The sequence below is a fragment of the Sander vitreus genome, chromosome 9 (genome assembly GCF_031162955.1).
Source record: "Sander vitreus isolate 19-12246 chromosome 9, sanVit1, whole genome shotgun sequence".
NCBI lineage: Eukaryota > Metazoa > Chordata > Actinopteri > Perciformes > Percidae > Sander > Sander vitreus.
In genome coordinates this window covers 17,764,783-17,780,338 of record NC_135863.1, presented here as the reverse complement: position 1 = coordinate 17,780,338, position 15,556 = coordinate 17,764,783, and the positions used below count along the sequence as shown (strand labels likewise).

Below are 15,556 nucleotides of genomic sequence, written 5' to 3'. Positions count from 1 at the left end.
AGAATGTATTAAATATGTAGGTCAAACTAATATAAATTGCAGCATGTCAGACATTGCCATTAAGGATTAATAACAAATCAGCAATGTTAAATTGATACTAGAAAATATCTATGCTAGAAAATTGGGCAAAGTATTCGTAACTCGTTACTCTTTTTAATGTTCCATTTAGCTGCACCATTATTACATGTACAAGAAATATTGAAAAATAGATGTTCCATATACTAATAAAACTTATTTCTAAAGAGCCAATGATATCTCAAAAGAACAGTTTATAGCACCCCACTCCTGTCATTTCTCTCTCCTCCTCCTTTACCCCTTTCTTTTTATTCCATGCTGTGGCTGGCAACCCAGTTCTCTCTATTCAAGGACTGCAAAGGCCTGCTGGCCCCCTGCCACCACCAGCCTCCAAGTCAAAAAGCCCTTTTTTATGTGTATAGGAATTAGTCTGCATTAGTCTTATCCTGTGGTATAGACCTGCAGCCACAAAAATATCAAAAGTTTGCCAACACTTTCTCCCGCACTTGACTGCTCTTTGCACTTTGAGCCCTGATTCGCGAAATTAGCGGCTAGAGTCCACTTTGGCAACATCTCACTCCGCCCTGCTGCTGTGCTCCGAATGGATGGCCCACTGATGTCTGTCCTGATGGGCACACAAACCAAACCCACTACAGATGTTCCCTTTCCAGCCAAACATGTCACACCTACAAGCTTTTTCATGACATAGCACACATAAACAAAAGCAGAGGTCCCAAACTTTCATATGTTCACGTGACTGTAGGTGTTTGTACTTTGTACAGAGTATTATGACAGATCAAGAGGAAAAACTGTAGTATTAGACATTGTATTTACGTCCCTGGAAACTGTGAGCTTAGAGCTATGCATGTATCTCTTCTGTTTGAATAAAGTGAATCCAAATGAGTAATAAAAAAGTGTCTTTATTTCAAAACATGCCCTTAAGCTTTGTGCCTCATTTTTAGAGTGAATCAAGCTAAAAATAAAGCAATGAATTTTGATAAGGAACCTTGCGTTAGCAGAGATAACCCAGGGAAAACTAATTTTGCTATCAGGGAGACAATTGGAAAATTCATTCTGTGCTGTTGTCATATCCTTTTGTCCATGTCATTATGAAGAGATCTGGGGAGCATCAGCCTTGACAATAAGGAACGATGCTTTAGTTCACCTTAACAGAACAAGGTCACTCACGATACCCTATGCTCTCTGACACAACTGTCTGATGTCTTGTATGTCTTTCAAAACTGCACAAGTCTTTCTACAACTTCGCTCCGGGGTTTGAAACTAGCATTCTAAAGTTTCTGGGCCTGTGTGGTATGTTTGTGAAGTGAAATAATCCCTTTAGCAGAGTCACACAGAAGCAAATGTCTCTCCTTTGGAGACTGTAGAGAGGGGAAGCTTAAAAAAATTAACTTCCAAAGAAGAAGAAGACCACAAGCACAGGACACATGCATATCTACCTTGTGCCATATGCTGCAGAGGCAGAAGGGGAAGAAAAGGCAATGCAAAGGACTAAAAAATGACATGGCCAGCCTGAGTCTTTAAAACAGACAGGGAAAGAAGACAAGCAGACCTGTTGACAAGCATGTAAGTGGTTTTGTGTGTGTGAGTTTGACAGCGTGCATCTTTGTGAGTGTGCGTGAGCCCCTACCTTGTGTATTTTGAGGACAGTATGGGTAGACCTGATAAACGTGCAGGAGTCTAATCCTAAACTTAAAGCTATATATTCAGCAAGGCCTCCCATGGGCAGACCCACAGTGGTCCTGCCACAAGAACCCGCTACCAAACAGCTGTCTGCAGTGCATGCTATGCCAGCCATGATTAGCCCATGTTCATTCAATGGTGCTCGCTAGAGACCCGCCTGTCCTCTTCTCCCTCTGTCACTGCTGAAGGACATCACAACACATGATGGTAGAGAGATGCAAGCACGGAGCATGGAGGAAAAAAGATGATGAAACAGAGGTTAATAGACAAGGGGGGGTGGGTGGGAAGTGGAGTGTCCCTACACACTTCTGGGAGTGAAGTTCAATGTGTTGATCTGCACAGACATGGCCTTATACACCAGAACATTGTCCAGGAGCTGTTGAAGCAGTGAGCTCAGATAAGAACCTCTATTATGCAGGCTGGCATTGATGTTACGCACCCAGACCAGCAGCTGACTTCCCAGCAGTGCTGCCAACATACTCTATTTAGGATGGGAGGGAAATGTATTGCCTACATGAACAAGTCATTTCTCGTAAATACAGCACTCCTCCTCCTCCTCCTCCTCCTTTACCCTCTCTTCCTGCTTCTGTCTCTTCTCTATGGGGGGAAAAATCAATGTGCACTACATCCATTACCCTGCTCTTGCGCTGCTCTCTGTCTCTCACTCACTCTCCTTTACTTTATTCTTTTTTTCTCTGCTGTTGCACAAGACATCAGCATATTAATGATGTATCTTTCAAACTGATAAGTAAATTACACATTTAGAAAATGACACTTTGTACAGAGGATGTTTGAAGGCCTTTTAAACCCAATTAGGCATTATGACGTGTGATATCAGATAGAATATTGTACTCATTTATAAAACTAGCCCAATCACAGTCTGTGAAAAACAGCAGCTGCATAAAAAGAGGACTGGTTGATTAGTGTCACCAAGACGTGATCCATAATGGCTCCGTTTTAACATCCTTTTTAATGTTTAACTTTATGTTCCATCCGACTTTTCTTCTCGACAAATGACGTAACATCGTTGATAATGAATTTAAATAGGTGAGCATTGTCTGAAACAGTAAAGTGATGATGTCTCTTTAGGGATTAGAGGTAACACATGGCCTTTTCTGCTCCAGTTCGTCCTCTTTCCTGATTATGGAGAGTAACCGCCCTGCACTGCTTTTCCCTGGACAAGTGAGGCTTACAAATCACCCCTGCAGCAGTTGGAAGAGCTGGAGGAGTTGGAGGCGCTCGGCGCAAGGTTTTACTGCCTGTCTTCTATGAATGGCTCCCTGAAGGCTCCTATGATAAAAGCTCACAGTCATGCCCTTCACGGAGCCTGACATCAAGCACACCCCTACAGCAGAATGGAACAGCATATCAACTCAACTACTGGTTTCTGGTCATAAATAGGCAGAAGTAGAAATGAAATAGCAGCAGCTGGATGGCTTATGATATAACTTAAGTTTAAGTGTAACTTATAAATACACTCAGTTTGGACATCAAACGCAAAACATTTTTAAAGGTCCAATGTTGTTGAGTTCTTGTTATTGTATTCAAAGTAAATGAGATAGGGAAACATCTTCAGAGTCTTTGCCCTCTGCTCCAACATACATTGTGCAGCACAGAATGTGAGTTAGTAAGTCAACAATGGCTAAACTTCAACATGCTTGGAGAATTCAGGTTTGTTTACATCAATTCTATCTTTGTTGGATGACCAAGACAGGTAGACCAGATACTGTATTTATGTTTCCAAAAGGCAAGATAAGCAGCTATATTGGTAATAAAATCAGCTACAACAACAATAAAATTAGATACAGCGATTATAAAAAATCACCCACAAATATGACTGAAACTTATAGTTAAATATGACTCCATATATCAAACCACTATAAACAAACAACTCATTTTCATCGCTGCTATAACTGTATTATCATTCCTTACCTCCTCATTACCTGTCAGAGATGTTCACAAGTCATTTTTTGGAAGTCCAAGTTGAGTCTCAAGTCTTTGAGGGGCAAGTTCAAGTCAAGTCTCAAGTCTTTTGCAACAAGTCCAAGTCAAGTCTCAAGTCTCTGGCCATCTGATCTGTCCCTAACACTGTATTGTTAAATCTTATGAATTCAAAACATGTCCTGTAGCTACCATCCAGACAGTACAGTATCAAAATCAGTTGTAGGATAACTTCATGGGGTCTACGTAACACATCCCTCTAGCCCTCGGACCTGGTGAAATATTAACCTAAGTCTGTCACATCATATGGATACAACTATAAAGATACAATTTGCCTCTTCCCAGCATTAGCACAACACTTTGCGATGGTTAACTTGTTACCTGTGACGATATATGCTAAATGTAACGTCTCTTTCACTCAAAAAAATGTCTAATGTCGAAGTGGAAATCAAGAGAATAGTGGCAGTGCCAAACCAGTTACAGAACAACATGCATCTCAGTGTCAGTCCAAATTATATATATATATATATATATATATATATATATATATATATATATATATATAAGCAGTTTGAACTCACTGATGTAATGCCATTTATTTTGTAAGTGTTAGTAGGCTCAGTGAAACTGAGTCCAGCGCGAGGGAGATCCGACTCAGAGGAGGAGAGGTTAGTGAGGCCAGAGTCTCCACGGCAGGTGACAGTGCGCACGAATCCGCTGCGCCACGCATGGATGAAATAATGAAATAGTAAATAGGACTACAGCAACAGAAATATGTGCAGAATTAAGACAGTCAACACGGCCCAGTGTTTGGTGGACCGGGTACACCTTGTTCACTTAATAGCCTACAAATCATCTGCGGGATCAATTACACATCACATGAGTTTGCCCCCCCGACACAGCGTTTGTTCCTGGAGAGATGGATCGGTCCGTCCCGCCTCCTGTGCGCCATTGATGTCTGAGCCTCAGCAACTACTAACTATAAAGATACAATTTGCCTCTTCCCAGCATTAGCACAACACTTTGCGATGGTTAGCTTGTTACCTGTGACGATATATGCTAAATGTAACGTCTCTTTCACATTAGCAAGTGACTGACCTATCTAGGTGCGTTTTGAGATGCCTGATGAAGTTTGACGTTGTTGATCCGGCATCATTTATCTTGGTGCCACACACCTTGCATGTAGCTGTTTGCTTGCTGCCACTGCTTAAGTTATTGAAAGCAAAACTAATGACAAACGGCATGGTGTCGCCATCGTCATGCATTTTTTGATATGTGAGTGCGCGCACATAGGCATAGCGCATGCGTTACATTGCACATTACGGCAAAGGGCAGGGGACATGCAGCTCGTCATACATTTCCCCAACGTATATGCGCCAATAAAAGAAAATAGAAATACATGAGTAAATTTTGATTTAAAAAGCAATAATTGCATGAAAACAGATTGTTGACGAGTCTCGAAACTCAAGTCCAATAGTGTTGACGAACTGACCGAAGAGCCGGTTAATTAACCCGACTCGTGTCACTGAACCGGGAGAATCGAGTGCCATACGTCAATGAACCGACTCACTCCTGTTTTTTTCTTTTACCTCATTCGTGCCGTTGTGTGTAGCTGGTATTCTTCTGCTACTGTGTGTGTAGTAATCTAGCTCATTAGCGCCTCATAGTGGTGGTAGAATCAATCAGGAAATGAGCTACCTAGACGCGCACCAGGCTACTGAACGAGACCGAATGTACCCGTGCAACCGGCCGCTCGAGTCTAGCTAATGTAATCAAGCGGTGTCTTGGTTCTCGGCAAGTTTGAGTTATTAACCAAGCCTTTTTTCTGGTGCATCTTAGATGATTGTGTTCATGGCAATTCACACATTATCGGTAGTTCTGTTAAGTTAATGTTAGAGAAGTGAATGTTGCTACAAGACTGCGCACCAGGCTACTGAACGAGACCGTAAGGACCATAACCGAGGGTACTGCATGAGTCTACGGTATATTCAAACAGGTGTCTAGGTTCTCTGCAAGTTTGAGTTATGAACTGATCCCAGAAGCCTTTATTTCTGGTGCATCTTAGATGATTGTGTACATAGAAATTCATAGGCTACATTATCGATGGATAACACATACAAATACACGTCATGTTATCTTAGTAGTTGTTAAGTTAAATGTTTGTTACATGGTAGGTAGGCTGTCACCAGGAGACCGCGCACCAGGGTACTGAACAAGACCGTAACAGTGCCTAGTGCATGAGTCTATGTAATCAAACGGGTGTCTAGGTTCTCGGCAAGTTTGAGTTATCAACCGATCCCAGAAGCCTTTATGTCTCGTGCATTTTAGAATTGTGTTCATGGAAATTCATAGGCTACATTACCAAGGGGAAAGTATTATATCACATACAAATACACGTAATGTTATCTTGGTAGTTATGTTAAATGTTAGAAGTGTATGTTGCCACATGGTAGTGAGATTGTGACGAGGAGCCTGCGGACCAGGCTACCAAATGTAACCGTGGCCAGTGTGTGAGTCTAGTGTCGGTCAGTATAAGTGTGTAAATAGTATGTCAAGACCGAAGGCTGACCATCTGGTGACCTGGTGCAAGCAAAACAATCTAGAGCTCAATGCTCTAAAGACAGTGGAGATGGTTGTGGACTTCAGGAATAATTCAACCCCACCTGCCCCCATTACCCTCTGTGACTCCACAATTAACATTGTGGAGTCTTTCCGCTTCCTGGGAACTATCATCTCCCAGGACCTCAAGTGGGAGCTGAACATCAGCTCCCTCGTCAAGAAAGCACAACAGAGGATGTACTTCCTGCGGCAGCTGAAGAAATTCAACCTGCCAAAGACAATGATGGTGTACTTCTACACAGCCATTATTGAGTCCATCCTCACATCCTCCATCACCATCTGGTACGCTGCTAGCACTGCCAAGGACAAGGGCAGATTGCAGCGTGTCATTCGGTCAGCAGAGAAGGTGATTGGCTCCAGGACCTTTACGCCACCAGGACTCTGAAGCGTGCTGAAAAGATTGTGGCTGACCCCTCCCACCCCGGCAACAAACTCTTTGAGACACTCCCCTCTGGCAGGAGGCTGAGGTCCATCAGGACCAAAACCTCACGTCACAAGGACAGTTTTTTCCCCTCTGCCACTAACCTTATTAACAAGGCCCGGAAACCACCCTGACACTCGCCACACCCCACCTCTGGCTCTACATGCCACTGTACTTAATCTGCTCTTTTTATCTTAATTCTTACTCTCTTATTTTTAATACATTCTGTGTGTGTGTATATATACACATATATTTATACTTATACTGTTTGTTCTATTTAACCTGTTCGTTTAACTTATTTTAGAGAATGTGTGACATGCACCTACAACACCAAAACAAATTCCTTGTATGTGTAAAAAAGGCCAATGGCAATAAAGCTTTTCTGATTCTGATTCTGATTCTGATGTAAACGCAACCGTTCGAGTCTAATGTAATCAAGCGGTGTCTTGATTCCTGGCGGGGGAAGTAAACGCGTGATCAGCCCCCCCCCACCGCCGAGGGCACGCGAACCGGTGACCGAAACTATTAACTCAGTAGGCCAACCAACGACACGTAAAAGAGTCGGTTGTCCCATCACTAAAGTCCAAGTCTGAATTATTTTGGGTGGAGTCGCAAGTCAAATCTGAAGTCAGCTGTTTGTGCAACTTAAGTGCGACTTGAGTCCGAGTCTCAGACTTGAGTCCCCATCCTGTTATCTGTTGCCCCCTGTCTTAACTTGTTTTCTATACAGTTGAATGAAGTGCAAATTACTGATGAAAAGCAAGTCAACAATGCCATTCTCAGATATCTTTGATGTATTTAGAATTAAGCCCTCAGTCAATCCAAACATTTATGCCAAACAAGCTCTAGACTAACACCCCTCCCTCCATAGAACTGGGAAACACAACAGAAAATACTAAGAAATGGGGCGGCCTCTAGCTCACCCAGTAAGAGCGTCCGCCCCATGTAGGCTGAGTCCTTTGCAGCGCCGCGGGTTCGAATCCGACCTGCTGCCTTTTGCTGCGTGTCATCCCCCATCTCTCTCCCCCTTTCCAGTCCACCCACTATCACTGTCTAATAAAGGGAAAAGCCCCAAAACATAATCTTAAGAAACATTTGTTATGTAGTGCTAAAATGACTTGTCAATTAATAAATGAGTCAATAACAGTTGAGACGACTAATTGTTTGTAATTAATCAAGTAACAAGACTAAGTCAGTGAGGCTGTACTTTAGCACAGTGTTGTTTTTAGCTAAATGCTAATGTCAGCATGCTAACATGTATAACATGTTCACCATTTTAGTTTAGCATGTTAGGAGGCTAACATTAGCTAATTAGCAGTACACACCAAGCACAGCTGGATGGAAATGTTTTGCAGGTATTTGGTCATAAACGACACAATTAAGTTTTGACCTGATGATGGTGCCAGATGAGGAGTTACCAAAGTTATTAAAATACATTCGGAGGGGAACATGAATGTCGGATGGGTGCACTTTCTCGCCAAGACAGACACCAAAATTGCACTATACCATCAGATGTTTGTCTCTCTGTGGCCCAGTAGAGACTCAGACCAAACACTCTGCACAAGTATTTTTTGCAAGACATTTTCCCAGAGAAAATATGCCAAACTGAGCAGAACCTCAAATAGAGTCAAATGGTCCCGGCCATTGCAACCAACGTAACCAGAATTGGTCTGAGCTTTTTGAGGTAAGTGAGTAGTTCGAAACACAGAAAAAAGAAAGGACATACAAAAAAGACACATTCATTTATCCAGCCATCCATCATAACCGGTGCTACGGTGAAGCCAATTTCCACAAAGCTGCTAAGCTGATTGAGGCAGACCAAATCTGTTTCACCAGCTTACATTCCTTCAAAATGGCCATCTCACTTCCAATATCACGGGCTTTTACTGTTCCCCATTCCCCTGGCTCAGGCTGAGAGTTAGCAAGGCTTAGCTGGATGAAACACTCGAACAGCCCAGTTCTCCCCTGGAACTCACTGATATCTCTATAGCACAGCCTCTCCCCACATAGCTACACTTAGTTGGTTTATTTACTCATGTTATTATTCTTTGTCTGTTTAATTTATCTGTTTAATTTTTTGTTTCAAATCATAACAATACTACAGTTATTAGGATGTAAACCAAAGATGTATGTGAATGCTGACGATTGTAGGCACACAGACCCAATCTAATCACAGCCTCTGTGTGCACGCACGCATGTGCACACACACACACACACACACACACACACACACACACACCTTGGCAAAATGCACAGGCAGCACTTAACCACAACACCTTCTACTGGAGTAGATTAAATTCACACAAGGCCTCTTTGAGGAAGGAAATTGGACAGATAAGAAACAGATTTCTATGAAAGAAGCTTGTGAAGGGACCTATAGAGAGAGCGTGGTCGTATGTAATGAAAATGTTTGTTCACCTGTAAGCTTGCTCTTGCATGTGCCACTGTACATAGTGTAATCATATACATTATGTGATATCAATCTTTTGTCGTTTATTGTGTCGTATTACACTCCCCACTCAGTTTTCTCTCTGTTTCTCTCTCACACTTTCTCTGTCATTTTGCCACAACAGCAAATATCCTGTTGGCCCAGGCCGCAGAATGCTGGTGCTGGTCTATCTGGCCCTGGGATCGATCCGGCTCCAAGCCGAGGCCTCCCATTCATCTCAGAGCCATAAAATGTGATTAGTGCTGACTACAGCACTGCAGGGAGATGGGCTGATAGGCCTGATAGCCTCAGATAGGCTGGGTTGGACACTCTACAGGAAGACAGCAGCAACAGCATGCTGTGTGGATTCATCCTTGCCTTTTTTTTTTTTTTTTGCTCTATCGCTGTCTATTTGCTTTTTTTTCGCTTGTATCTTTGTCAATCTCTTTCTCTCTCCTTTTCTATCTTGTCTTCACACTGCCTCTCTCTAAACAAATTTTTTTGTGAGTGTTTGCCTTATATCTAAGCCTGACAAGCTTGTATGAGCACAGATTACATAACAGCAGTCAAACTTAAAGGCCAATATTGTCAGTTTTACTGTCTTCTTGTCCTGCAAAGTTATATACAAAGAACAATCCTCCATCCCCCTGAAGCCACGCTCACTGTACCCACATACAGTGCATCTCTGTGGCATGTGACCACCTCTGTCAGCCAAGCACGGAGGTCAGAGTGGCAGAATCAAGCTCAAAGGCTGTGACAAGAAGTGAGGGAGGAAATAGATGTCAAGAAGAAACAACTTTGGTGGCGTTATGGGCACAGATTTCTAATGCACTGAGATGTTTAAGAGGACATTCTGGGAGGTATTGTGACATTTGTATGTGCAGGGTGCAATTTTCCAGGGGGGGGGGGGGGGGGGGGAATGCGTGGGAGCTCCCCCTTTCTGGTCTATATATCCCTGCCTCTTCTGAATTATTTTTACAAAATGTACCCCCCCAAAGTCAATGCTATTTCACCAAAAGACCATATTTTAGTGACGTATCAGTATCAGTGGCAGTTGGTAGTGTTTAACGTCAGCCGGCAATAGGTGACTGTGAGCCGGCTACAGGCACCGCCAGATGACGGTCCTTCAGGGGCCATGGTAGTTGAGTTTAGCCAAGAAATAGTGAGCAGCAAAGACAGTTAAGTTTAGGCACCAAAACGACTTTCAGGTAAAAGATCGTGGTTTGGAATAAAACACTCCCGAGGCATTTCCTGGATGAAAGTATTGTGTTTTCGCCGGGAAAGCAGACTCCGCTCCCCGGCCTGAAAGCGCTGTGTTTTATGTTGACGCCACGTTGTGCTATTTCATTTTGAGATTATTTTGCATTAAATATTGAAGTTCATATATAAGTGTTTTGGCATGCCTGGCCAAGTGGCACTATCCATGGCACTGGAAGGGGGATTTAATTCTTGCATATTATTTTGTTGTTCATGATCAAAAAAACCTTCACCCCCCCCCCTCTGTGTTTTTTCACAAATAATAAATAAAATAAATGTGTATGATTCTAGACTACTAACGTCTTGAACTGTATCATACCTAAACCTAATATTATTTCATACTGGTAACATCTTTTGCTCACACCTTATGGACATAAAGTAGCTTCAGAAAACAATCCGGAGCACACTGCTCCTGAATAATTTTCGAGGAAAACAAGGAATCATCTTAAAAAATATGATCTTTAAATCAGCTTACTTAGTTCTAGGGTTACCAATGTTAACAAATTAATTGTTTGTTTGTTTGTTCTTGTTTGCACAAGAGATAAGAATTATTCTAAATAGTTATATTTATCATTTTATTATATTTATTTATATTTATGATCTTGTGCTACATTCGTAGGACTGCCTTTAATGCTAGGCCACCGAAAGCTCCTTAAGTCATTTAATAATGAGCTTGTCCGTAATATTTTTATGTTTACGCTGGTTTATCAAACTAGATCTAACTAAATATTGTCTTTATTTATGTAACACTAGACCTATAATACCATACCACTTAGTACATTTTTGCAAAGTTAAAAGTATGACATTAACGTAAAGACTTTTATTTTATAATTTATATATCAATTGGATTTGTTTGTTGCGGTCATTAATGCATTTTGTCAAACTTGCAGTTTTACTCATAACACGCCCTTATCAGGAAGTCCACATGCAAGGGAGAAGGACAGGGCTTGGGAGTCCTGGTACTAACGGGCGGCATTTTCCGCAGCACTGGTGGGAGGAAATACTGAACTTATTGTTTGATTGAGTCAATATAGCACCCATATAGTAGAAGCTATATGGGTGTTATGGTAGATAGAATGGAATTGGGAGAGAAACCCTTTTTTATGATCAATGGTAACAAGACCACATCATGCTGACCTGTGTCTCACGGACGTTCTCCACTGTGAAGTTAAACCAGACTCTGAAGCGGGGGTTGCAGGTGTCAGGCCGGATAAAGAGGTCAAACTCAAACTCACTGATGTAGTCAACACGGCCAAGGTTCCCTGCAGAGACAGTGAAACAGCTTACATTAGCATTAAGCAGAAGTGAGCAGTCCACAACACAGAATTTCCTCTGTATTCCTTAAAATTCACAATCAAAACTCAAAACATTAAAGACAGACAGACAGACAGACAGAAGAGACGGAAGACAAAATGATGCTATAAAAACACAACACAGCCTTACATCAAATTGAGGATCTGCTTTCAAAGACAGACGTGTTAAATGGACAATTCTACCAATAGTGCTTCACTGACATGGTGGTCTCCTGCCTGGTTTAATACTGTATCTACAGTATCTGCACATTTTAGTACATTGGTAAGTCTTTCAAACCAAGACAATGCCTACAAAGAGCAGAAAGTATGAGGAGCAGAAAGACCAACACACAGGGTTGATCCAGTCATCCATATCTGACACACAATATACTATCCACAGCAAAAAGATCCACATGATCAGTGGAAGTATAATTAATCCAATGGGAACTATTTTCCTGCTTCCAATTCTCATAGCTGTCTATAAGATGACTGGGTAGTAGATGATTACATGACAAGCATTCTAAATATAGGCCTTGTCTGTATCTTCTGATTTATATGTGGACACATGTAGTGGAGACTCTTGCTGTGCATGCGCATTGCAAATGAATTGATTGTAGAGAAAAGATTGGGGAAAAAGTGAGGAGAGTGTGTTAGCCTTCTTGTCAGAACTGCACAGAAAAATGACGAATTGACAGCTTATTTTCACTGCATGCTGTGCTTAACCCAATACATGAGACCAGTCAAGTCCAGGCAGCTGTTCCAAGAGTTACGTTCGCTGGCAAGCTGGGTAAACTGCAAGGCTCAACGTCCCTCACAACTCTACATCAGGGAACTGTTGACCACCTGGTGGTAAGTAGTACCACAGCAGCAGCACGCACACACAGACACAGCTGATTATAGACAGATGGGCTAACTACCACACTGTCAAAGTAGATCCCTCTCCTTCTGCCATCGGACAGAGCTAATCCACTAGTCAGCTTGCAACACACACTTTGCTCTGCTCCATTGAAGCTACCCACAGAAGTGCTATCATTAGTTTAAATAGGACTGCAGAAAACTACAAGGCGCTCGGAATATAAAAATAGAAACAAGAGCAGTATTTCAGTTTAAAATGTTATATTTAACAAAGCATGCAACAGTAAAACACAAGCAGCAAGATAGAAATTGGAGGGTTTTTGTGTAACAATGAGCTGACGATCCGTATTTACATGAAGCCCATCTACCAACAGCTTCCACAGCTAGCACTAATAGTAAGTGACATCTCATTCCAGCACACTGGTGCCTGAAAGAAAATCTCTCCACTACTCTAACTATTAAGGGAGTGACTGAGCTATGCTGAAATATATAACCGTAAGAAGTATAACACAACATAAGAAAATCTGGTTATACAGACAATAAAAACAACAGGCAGAGAGGTGTCAGAGGGAGGGAGAGAGAGGAAAGAAGTCTATCTGTTGATAAATGATGTGCTGAGGAAGACTTAATCATGTCTGCCTTTCTGTCTGTACATGTGTGCATGTCCCTGTATGTCAGAAAGTACATGCTCGAATAAGCTCTCTCCTGTCAGTTTTGGACACAACATTGTGAAAATAATTCTGCAATAATCTCATATGTGTGGGCCATCACATTTCAATGAGCACCTCTCAATGTAGCCATTCTAGATATCTACGTAGAAACGTAAAATAAGTATGTTACTGATGCATGTCTTCAACTACAACTTGTATTTACCACTTAGCACAAAAATATGTACAAAACTGAAATCAGTGATAGCTCTCACAACATTGTCTATATAATGTTTTCACCTTACCAGAGTATTCAAAATCACAAGGTGAATTTAAAGTATGTTAAAAAATATGATTTACAAAAATGATATGTTCTGAAGTATTTATGTCACAACTCATCCTCAATTTAGCCCTGACAACAGCGAAGTGCCATATTTTTATATGATTACTATGTTGCGATATCATCACAAAGAGTAGGATGATTGGTTTGATGACAGTTACAGTCCAGCCCTAGTTTGTTTTGCACGGTGGCTGGCTAGTTAAGAAGTAGCAGGCAGGTGGCCGGGTTGAATCAGTGGTATAGCAGGCGCACATGTACTGAGAGGTTTATGCCTCGATGCAGGGGTCCAAGGTTCAAATCCGACCTGTGACGATTTCATGCATGTCTGCCCCCCCCTCTCTCCCCTTTCTCACCTAGCTGTCCTGTCAAAAATTAAAGGCGGAAAAGCCCAAAAAATAAAAAGAAGTAGCAGGCAGGCAGGGACTAGCATTTTGGCTGGTTGGCAATGCAATCTAGAGCCATTGAAAGCAGATAAAGCCAAGAGCAGGCAGAGGGTTGAACCAGACCCAGCTGCAGCTAACAAGCATGGACAAAGCGAGGCGATAGACACCAGAGCAGCACCTGTTCCACACAGATGTGTCATCAAATCGATCATCTCTCACACCGACATCACAGCTATTCACAGAGCTGACACTGACAAATACAGCCTTTTAGACCAAGTTGATATTGGCCTCAAAGGTCACCTCTCCTATCAGAGTCTTAATATTCAATGATGAAAACATAACCACTCTCTGAGGGCACTATTTATATAGGGGTATTATTATTTATTTATTTTTTTTAGATTTGAAGTCAGTTGATGCTTTTAAACCATTCCCATAAATAGATACATTGATTTGTGGATCTCTGCATCATTATAGAACTTCACTACACAGTCAACTAGAAAAAAACTGAAAATGATGCTGATAAATTTTTCTCTCTGATTGGACACATTGCAGTCACACTATGAGGGACACTACTGTATGCTGTTTGAGGAAAGTGGAACATGGAAGAAAAGAAGACTACTAGAGGCTCCTTGTGAGCCTGTGGTTGCACAAACTGAGATTACTGATGTGCACAACCATCAGCAAAGAAACTGCTGACTGTGTGTGTGTGTGTGTGTGTGTGTGTGTGTGTGTGTGTGTGTGTGTGTGTGTGTGTGTGTGTAAGGTGGAGCTATATATTTGAATTCGCAATAAACAAATTATACTGAATTTCTTAAGAGAGATACTATATAAATGCTTTTTTTCTCATATGTTGATATAAATGGCTTCATATTCATCTTAAAACTGAGAGAAAAATGAAAACAGCTGTATGGAGGTCCCCATACCACACATCTGTTGAGATCTGTCGGTATGTTAGCAAAGCTGAGCTACATTTGCAAAAGACCCTCACACCCTACTCACATGAAAGGGGCAGGATTCAAAGCAAGCTTTTGATGGTACACAAACCTTCTCCTTTAAACTCTGCAAATTATTTTAAATAATTTAAAAATTCCTAATTTGATACCTACACAACAACCTATGTATCTCTCATTGATGAAAACCACATAAACTAATATGCACACATGGTACCAAAGTTAGTGGTCAAACGTCTGCAGATGACTTTAAAGATAGAGACCAAACTCATAGTTCTATCTGCTTCTGCTTGTGAATACTGTAGCATGGGTAGCAAAGACAGCTGCTTTGGGCGGCTGGGTTATTGAGCCTGATGCTGGAAGGCCTGACGTGAGAGATGGCTGCAGCCACTATGTTAGAATTACATGTTCAGCCCGCAGAGCAGCAGGGATATGACACGCCATTGATCCCCTTTTTAATTTTATGGTGGCTACCTCCTGATTCCATCGCTTTGGTAGGCTGGTAGCCTGACCCTTTTAATCAATCCCATATCATTTAGTATTTAACTAATATAAACGGCCAATTGATTTTTCTGAAATGCCCTCTGAAAGCATTAAAGATAAACTAGATAAAACAAAGATAAGTTATGTTGAGTCTGTATGATGTTGAAAAGCAATGCACAGTACACCAGATTTGTCAAGAATAATTTTTCGTTCTTTATGGAACA

At 41.6% G+C, this 15,556-nt stretch overlaps 1 protein-coding gene across 2 annotated transcripts in view; it reads right to left on the bottom strand.

The window, feature by feature from the left end:
• agbl4 (AGBL carboxypeptidase 4) overlaps positions 1-15,556 on the bottom strand; it is a 310,470-nt gene that overhangs the window by 272,186 nt on the left and 22,728 nt on the right. For both annotated transcript variants that reach the window (XM_078258159.1, XM_078258158.1), the window contains exon 3: positions 11,520-11,644. In XM_078258159.1, coding sequence (XP_078114285.1) covers positions 11,520-11,644 — 125 coding nt within the window. The remainder of the gene's footprint in view (positions 1-11,519; positions 11,645-15,556) is intronic.